The following is a 9,395-nucleotide window of genomic DNA, read 5'->3' as shown; positions in this document are numbered from 1 at the left end:
CGGTAATACGGGCAACATTTTTCTTCAACTTGTCTCGCAACATTGTTGCATTGCAAGTTTAAACCCTCTGTTGCGCGTATTACCACGTTTGTGACCAACTTGTCTCGCAACAAAATACAGTGTTGCAAGTCTGCAGAATTCTACAGGTATAATTGGTCAATCGTGCGTAAATAAAGATGGCGCCTTCTTTAATATAATTTAGCATTTCGACGAAGTTCCACTTCGACTTCTGGCCGTCATTTTCTTCTTAATTTTCTGTGCCAGCAAAGTTCTCTCCGTATGAAGCTCATTGTCGTTTCAGATAGCTAGGTGAAAAGTTGTATTTTTGCGACAGTTCTTCCAAGCACCATACGAGTACATACGAGTAACATACGAGGACATACGAGTACATACGAGTAACATACGAATACATACGCGTAACATACGATTACATACGAAAAACATAGGGTAACACACGAGCACATACAAGTAACATTGCGTAACAAACGAGGACATACAAGTACATACGAGTAAAATACGAGTAACATAGGGTAACATACGAGTAACAAACGAGTAACATAGGGTAACATGCGAATACATACGAGTAACATAGGGTAGCATACGAGGACATACGAGTACATATGAATACATACGAGTAACATATGGTAACATACGAGTACATACAAGTAACTTACGAATACATACGAGGACATACGAATACATACGAGTAACATACGAATACATACGAGTAACATAAGTGAACATACAGAAACATACGGTAATATGCAGGTTATATACGAATACATTGGTTACGTACGAATACATTGGTTTACATATGAATACATAGGAGCAACATGCGATGGCAGGAGGGTAATAAAGATGAAATGTACTACTTTTCTCTTTACATTTCATTTTTACTTGTGCGCGGGTCCTGTCGCGAGCGCGTGCAAGTCACTGCACACGCGGGCGAACCACACACATGCGCCTGTGCCACACACACAAACAAACCTAAACACCCTAAGAGCTGATGTGATATAATGCGACGATACACGACGATATGGTGTTTTAGTCACGATCCGCTGAAATCACTGCTTCGGGCAATAATGGACCTGAGTTTTGGTAACGCTGCCCCACCCACTTTGTTTTACCATGCCCCGCGCCCTTTCGACGATAAATCTAAAAATTCATGAAATTACAAGGAAAACAGGCAGCTGGTCTGCGACCGTTTGCCTCATTCTGTAACGAAACTATGTACATATTTTACTGTAATTTCTTTCTTTCTCTTTTTTTCATTAAAAGCATGACGAAAATTTGGGCATTTTCTTGGTGGTTATTCTTCACAGACGACCGCCATAGTAGACATTGAGTTTTAGCAGATGTCAATCATTTACTTGGGAATTTACAGTTGTCTTCAAACGCAAAAATTGATTAAATATGTGTTATTATTTCAAGTACCCGTAAAACAACAACAACAAACCTATGATTATTCTGAGAGTTCTTCGAAATCGCCTTCTAATTTTAACGACATTAATTTGTCCGGTTGACATTCAAAATTAAATGTTTAACTTATTTATAATGAGTAATTTTGTCGGGATCCTCAGCTGTCATTTGCATGATAAACGATCAAGAAATAAACTGTTCTACACATGCTAATATTTTTTTATTTGATGCCATAGTTAGCCTTTTCTTCAAAGCGTATAAACTGGACGAGACCAGAGCACAGATGGCCACAGACTGTTTGTTTCCTTTCATTGTGCAATTTACCAAAGACAGTGGACGGGGTAAAAAAACAAAATGGACCGGACGGTGATTCGAAATTTCCAAGGATCGATGGTTTTGATAGTATATACTCAGGACAGATTGTAACGTGTTTCTCTGCTCTGCAAGAGTTTCTTACTCAGTGGTTTGGTATATTACATTGGTTTGGTGGCTATTCCTCTCTTCCACTGTGGGAAATATTTTTAAGCTGTTGTGGTAAATGATCCCAAATGCTATAATATAGACAGCCAAAGAGAAAGCTCCGAGTTGAAGCGGTTTAATTTTTATAAGAGAGAAACCCGCTGACAAAAATCTAGAGCAATACAAAGACTTAGCAAGCTCCAGTATATAACACAAACCTTTAAAGGCCAGATGGTAAAGGGAACTTCGTAAAGCGATCTGATAATAGAAATGCACGCTGAGATAGGTTGAACAAATATTTGAGGGAAAACCTCTTCTCCGAAAACTCTTTAAAAAGGCTGTTCTTTTCCATTTGCCACAGGGAATTTCCAGACATTTAAACGGGGATCTTTGGTGAAATGGAAAGCGTTCTGACAGTTCTCGGATTTACGGAAAACGTTTCTCGGAAATTTTCATATCATTTGCCCCAGTCGTGGAATTCGAAGTTCAGGAATTTTTGGTTGAATGGAACGCTCCGTGCATTTCAATTGGGGTTCATAACCATGTTCAATACCTGCCATCCGACCAATCGGATTGCTTGTTAATTAATAAGTCGCTGAGTCTGAGACTAATAAGAGCAATTTATTCATATCAATGCAATCTACACATAAGTTAATATTACAGCTAGGGGAAACGCACAGGTTCCATTTTGTTACCGAGGGCGAATTTAATAACTTGTTATTTTACAGTTAGTCTTTAACTCTAACAATGAACAATTCTTTCCAGCGTACTACCATATTTACATGCCTGTCGTTAAAGTTAATGTATTCTCGATTCCTGAACTTGATTGGAACTGCTGTTGTTGTTGTTGTTGTTGTTGCTGTTCTTGTTGCTGTTCTTGTTGCACGTGCTGGTTGCACCTAAATAAACCTTTCACCGCTCTGCGCATGTCCTTACTACGGCCAAAGTTCAGCAAAGGATTCACAAGCGCATCCAAGATGAAAAGGAAAGATATGAAAGGGCGATAAGGCCCAACATTATCTATTCCTTTCAGTCCTAAAACTATTGGCCACAGGAGAGCTGGCAGGAACGTTAACAATAATACCAGCAGGATCAATCTAATAGTGACAGCTGATTTCTATTCTCTTTTCATCACCGTCTGTATCTCTCTTATTCCTACCGTTGGAGATTTCTTAAAATATATACCAAGATGACTAAAAATGATGATAATGAAACAAATACAATAATACACTAGGGGGATGGTGTGTGCAAGTTGCTTGTATCTGCCGTCAAACTTGTAGACAAAGTAAACTATGTGGACGAGTGTTAAAGCAACGCTGATTATTCAAGGTATACAAGATATCTTAATAGCACGTGATGTGTTTACGTGACTACGATACCACCAGGGTTTTGTCACAGCCAAATAACGATCTCTGCTGATTACTGCTAGAGTGCCAAGGGTTGATAAGCTACTCAAGACATTCATGGCCCTTTCCTCGGGGCCCGCTTTGCCGAGACACGTGTGCTCGCTTAATACTGTTTTTGTACCCATATACAGAGAAAACAGAGCATATATCAAATCAGTAACCGACAAGCTACACAGCGTCAGCAGCGAAGGACGTCGAAGAGATTTAGTTCGTGCTACAGTGACGCAGATCAGCGCATTACAAACAAATGCCATGACGGCAAACAGCATGTACAGCGGTCGCACAACATAGTTACTAATGTCTCGTACTCGATGCTGGATTTCTTCAGGAAGGTTCGGGATCAGACATGCTTCATAAGGAAGGCGGCTGGAATTGTTTGCGATCATAGTACTTTCCTGAAATAATAATAAATGTGTCATTACGCAATTATAAGGGACTCTTCGATCTCAGAAGTTAACTTTACTAACGTTAACTTAACCTTCTCTAGCTTCTCTTTTAGTATCAAAAAAGTTATAAAGACTTTTCTACATCTCAACTCCGCTTCCCTTCGCAGCTAAATAATCAACAGACGACTGTATTAACTTAACCAATTGCGCTCGCTGTGGTTAAAGGCTACTTAGAGCTGACCATCTTAACTTTTTAACCAAAACAATTTTTGGTATTTCCTTATTTTCGACTTAACAGTGCACACAATATATTTTGTTTCTTTGTTTATGATGGGTTATTCCTACTTTCTAAGGGCCCTATTTATACGGGTCTCAGATACCTTAGACAGGCCTCCCTCAAGTTAAACACCCCCATGGGCGAGATAACGCGCACTGTTTTGTTTAAAAAGTCATAAAACCATTAAATTACTCTCCCCGAGCTTTCTCAGGAGACGAGAAAACTCGTGGATTCAGTTAGACTTTCAAACAAGTCCTTTGTCATGTTTATTTGTGACCCGCCGAACCTGTCGCGACTTTGTCGCTCACTAGGCCGCTTCGCGACCTTCGCATGGGCGGTTGCCGGCTTCGCGGCCTAAAACCCTCAAGTTCGCTTCTATCGCTTTGGTATTCTACCCTGAAATCATGACTCGTCGTGGCGAGTCCTCTAGTGTCAGCTATGGTAGCACTGGTGAAGGAAACTCAAGGAAAGAGGTATAACTGAGCAGTTCAATATATTATTAGTAAAGGATATGATTAATCGCATGGAGTCTACTTTGACTCGGCTAACAGGGACACAATGTTTGTCTTGTTTTCTTGTTAGTAAAAGTGGAATTTAACCTTTAAATAAACACGTATCACCCACTGGCATGATTCGCGTTTTTTGGATGTTTTAGTTTACTTAACTTTAAGATACTTAAAATAGACACCAAAAGCGAACGACTAACCTCACTGGGTGTGATTGTTACCTTCCGTTGCTTTACAGCAAATTAATGTGGAGCAAAATGTCCATGAAAAAAAAAATTACACGTAACAGTGTCTTCACATGGGTTCAACAGTTAACCACCGTCAAGAAACTGCATTTCTGGAATTCTTTGTTCGAATTATCTGCTCCTAATGATGAGTTGAAATAAATCGGTTTTCAAATGTCGGGAGAACTCTTCCAAACTTTTTATAAGGTTTTCTGTTACCACTTTACTTAACATAACAAAATGTTTCCTTTTAAGTTAATCTCAAAACGTTTCAATGATTATAATTTAATTTCATTCGTAATTATTTCCAGTTGAGAGCATGATTATTGCCTACACAAGATAACGGGCTTGATTTTGTCGTTTAATCTCAGCATCGTACTTTAATATGTTCAACACAGGTACCTCGAAAATAAAATAAAAAATTAACGGTTTAATTTCACAAAATCAGGTAGATGGCAATTGAAAATGAAGCTTTCGTGCTCATTTACACATTTCTTGTTATCGGTTATCTATTGTTTCCGTTTTATCATCGCGGAGGCAACTAATGGATAATTTTATAGCATGGTTTTAATTACAGTGATGCCGAACTAAAAATCAGACAGGGATTGCTTTTAAGAGTTGATTTGTTTGTGAAAGCGATCATTTCAAGCGCAGTGGAGTGAAACTCATTGATGGCGCCAATCACAATCAGTAAGACGGCGAACTAAGAGTTTCCTATCGGCTGATAGTTTCACCCCCCGCTAACAATCAAAGTCCATAGAAACCGACAACGAGCCGTGTAATTATTTCGATCAGCATAATCCACTGATCGATCTATCACACATATCTTTAATTCGAATTGAAGCCAACTGCAAAATGGTTAGTTAGTATTATTTTAAATATACCAAGCCATTCCATTTCGTGTGCATGGCTTGAAAAATTTAATCGTCGACCGTCAAAAACGCAATATTTTTACCGTCAACCGTCAAATGAGCCAACCAATATAAGCCGTCAAATGTCCGATTAACCGGCCACCAATTAAGATGCCATATATCGAAGTCTCGAAATCATTGTTAGTAAAATACCGTAAATAAAACCTGTATTAACCGGCCACCTCTATTAAGCAGCCGAGGGCACCTTTTAGTTGTCCCGATGAGAGTTTTCTATGAGGGTTTTGGAAAAAGAGACGACAGACAAGAGTCCGAAATTGAAAGTGGCCATGCACTGAATAAAACATTCAAACACACGTTTATTATCATTGTCTTGAAGTGATTCCATGTTTATATTGACCCGATGGTAAAAAATATAACTTCACTGTGTGTGTTTTTTTTTTTTTTCTTTTTTTTTTTTAAAAAAAATAAAGGATATAGCCGTTTACGTAACAAGTGACTCAGGAAAACAGTGACACGTAGTCTTTATGATGTGCAGTAGTAGTCACAAGCCTTCAGGCAAGTTTGTAATTGAATAAATTGACGTTTTTAAAACTAAGTTTCGTGCAAATTCCTGTCGAACCCCTATAAAGCACCACCTCCCAATTGCCCCAGGGTGGCTTAACCTATTCATCAGTATTTCATTCTCGTCCCCTGAACGCGCACGTTTTCAGTCAGCGGACTAACCAACATTGGATTCCTGCCTCTGGGAACGAATTTGTCGGTGTTCTACATCAGCTTAGTTTCATTATTTTAAAGCTAATCAAAATCGAGACTGCGACGGAGCTCTCAGGAGTCCCTCGTTTTGTTATGCTTGCCCTTACCCTTTTTGCACTATTGTATAGTTCCGAAATATAGCCTTATATAAACCACGATTTCTAGTTTGATTGCCATTCTCAATTTTGTCTCTCTTTCACTCAATCCCTAGTGTCAGAAATGAATTTTGAATAGCCGAAGGCGTCCAAAATACTTTACAAAAACTATTAATTCTGGATGACGCCTTACCTCTCAGAGCTTTAATCAAATGTGCAGCGTGTAAATTATTTAGCAGTTAGTGGACGCTTTTTTCATAAAAATCGATTTCTTTTATAATTAAAGGTTATTTGTTGTTATTTTTTGTTTCAATCGTTCGCAGTTTCTACTAAGTTAACGATAAAAAGTATAGAATCTTTGTTCACTTTAACTGTTAGATTCTAGAATACAGACAGTTCTATACTAGATCAGAGAAGCCTTCTCATCTAGATCTTAATGTATTCCTGTCGACCTACCTGGACAAATTTTGTATACCAATCCTAGAAGTATTCGTTACATAATTACAGCGAAGCGATAATATAGTAGCATTAAATTACTTATTTGACTTTATATTTTCTTATAAGCAAAAGTGGAATTGCGAATTAAACGAGCATTATAGAAAATAAACACCAAATACGAACTACATACCTCACTGGCTTTGTTTGTTATCTTCTGGTGCTTTTCAAAGTTGAACAAAATATTCATGAAAAACATTTACATACAACAGCGTCTTCAGATAGGTTCGACAGTTAACCACCGTCAAGAAACAGCCTTCACATGTCCTAATGACTTGAACAGTTAGAGTAAAATCAATTTTTATTTGTACGGAGAACTCTTCCAAACGTTTAATAAGGTTGTTCTGTTACAATTTTACCTAATATAAAACGTTTACTTTCTTAGTCTAGTTAATGCTCATCGATCAAGGCTTTGATTTTTCATTACTGAAGTAGTTTTTTCATTTCATTGTAGGATATTTCTATCTGATATATTACTGTCTTCACGAGGTGATTGCACCTTATTTCTCATGTTATTTCAAAATCATACTTCAAATGTATTAGGACCTCGCAAAAAATAAATAATTATTTACGGTTTTGTTTCACAAGCTCTTGTGCCAATTTCCTCACTTCTTGTTATCGATCTCTGGTGTTTTTTCTCATCGCGGAGGCGATTTTTAAGGATGTTTTTACTTATATCCAGGCAGAATTACAAATCAAATCGTGAATAAGATTCCTTTTTTTATTGAATGTCGGTTAGTTCATTTATGAAGGCGGTCATTTCAAACGCAGTGGTGTGAAACTAACAGTCACTCCCCGCCGTATCAAGAAATGGTCTATTGTTCCGGCTCAATATCTCACTTCGAGCAAAAATGAATAGCCTTTTGTTCTTGGTAGTCCTGAGGGACTTCGTCCGAAGCCAAGCCAAAATCGTTGCCGTTGTTCGGACAAGTTTCGGCACAACAATTAAGCTGCACTTGAATGAACTCAATTTTAGTAAACAAATCTAGAACGGTGGAGTCGTGATTCACAAAAAATACGTTGAAAGTAAAGCAAAAATTATTAAAGAGCGGAGAAAAGCTACCCAAAACATCGCGTCTGTAATTTTAATTAGTGGAAACAGCGGGAGCGCGAGGCGAGCGGCTTTGCCGCTCAATTATCGCGCTCGCAGCAATGCTAAATACCCCAGACACGTTAATAAAGGTTTTTGTTATTGTTGTTGTTGTTGCTCGCTATTTTTGCGTTCATTCTACACTGATCTTATGGGTCAGTTAAATACATGTGCTCAACTGCCACCCCACCGCAACTATTTGCACTGACAGGATTATACCAGTACCATCTTTCCTCTGGAGAATTTGTCTTCCATTAAGTCTCTCTGATCGTTTAAATTTCGCGCTCGTATGGTAATCGGAAATTTCAAAAACTCCCGCGGGTACTTAGAAGCTTTTACCGCCATTGTTTCAAAATGACCATATGAGACCAATTTTAGGTCTTATAACAATACCTATTGTTATCAATGTTGAGCCGGTTTTCTTGCTGATGGCGGACGGCTTCGGCGAAATCGAATTTTTCTATCGGCTTAAGGATTCCTTCCTCGCCAAGTATCAGAGTGGAGAGCAGTGTAATTATTTTAGCATAACCTACTGTCTGATCTATCACACAGTTAAAAAATATACTTATTTCTACCATAGATTTACGCTAAAACAATTAGTTAATTCACCCTCGAGCTCCATGAAATAAAAATCTCGAGCTCGTAATCTAATTGTTAAATAGTCGTTACACGGTCAAAAATGTCATCAACTTCGCGTTTTGGTGACGTTTTCTGAAATAAATAAACGAGAATATAACAGAAACCACCGATCCGTGGAGTGGACCCGAATTTTGACCGCGCTGCCTCACCTACTATGTTTTAATTTACTACCCCACCCACATGTAACTAGCAGGAAAGAGGACAGCTGGTCTTTGATTGTCTGTCTCGATCAGTCACGAAATTGCGTTTTGCTTTGCTTAAAAGCTAAGCCAGTCTGAAGCAGAGCGAAAAATAAGGTTGATTTTATGGCGGCTATTGAGTTCACAGACGATGGTCATAGCAAAAAAATCAGACGAAAAATCGAGTTTTTATTGGATGTCAGTCTGACATTATCATACATACATACATACATTCTTTATTCAAGACGCAATGTTACAAAAGTATACATATAAAAACAACAAATAAAAAAAGAAAAGGCATCTCGAAAAGGAAGTTATGAGGTGAACCCTATGTAAAAACTCCCTCAGTAAAATAATACGAGAAATACAGAAAATATATAAAAACAAGGATCCTTAATTAAACATTGAGATACAATCTGAGCTTGGATCGGAATAGCTGGAAGCTATCAGCTTCCACTAAGTCTCTTGGTAAATTATTCCATAGCTTAACTATTCTAATAAAAAAAGAATGTTTGTAACAATTGAGTTTGGCAGGTTTGATATAAAGTTTGTAGGAATGATTAGCTCTCGTACACTTAGTTGATAAAAACCAAAA

At 38.0% G+C, this 9,395-nt stretch overlaps 1 protein-coding gene across 1 annotated transcript; it reads right to left on the bottom strand.

Annotated features, from left to right (window-relative positions):
• Window positions 1-3,202: 3,202 nt before the first annotated feature.
• LOC145501771 (adrenocorticotropic hormone receptor-like) lies at window positions 3,203-3,670 on the bottom strand. The gene has a single exon (XM_081481167.1). The coding sequence runs from the start codon at window positions 3,668-3,670 to the stop codon at window positions 3,203-3,205; it is 468 nt and encodes a 155-aa protein (XP_081337293.1).
• Between the last annotated feature and the right edge of the window lie 5,725 nt (window positions 3,671-9,395).

The sequence above is a fragment of the Orbicella franksi genome, chromosome 10 (genome assembly GCF_964199315.1).
Source record: "Orbicella franksi chromosome 10, jaOrbFran1.1, whole genome shotgun sequence".
In the NCBI taxonomy this organism is placed as follows: domain Eukaryota; kingdom Metazoa; phylum Cnidaria; class Anthozoa; order Scleractinia; family Merulinidae; genus Orbicella; species Orbicella franksi.
The sequence above is the reverse complement of the archived record's forward strand: the minus strand, read 5'-3'. Positions and strand labels throughout refer to the sequence as shown.

Excerpts from the sequence above, each read along its gene's own strand:
- LOC145501771 (XM_081481167.1), bottom strand. The coding sequence starts at position 3,670 with ATGATCGCAAACAATTCCAGCCGCCTTCCTTATGAAGCATGTCTGATC.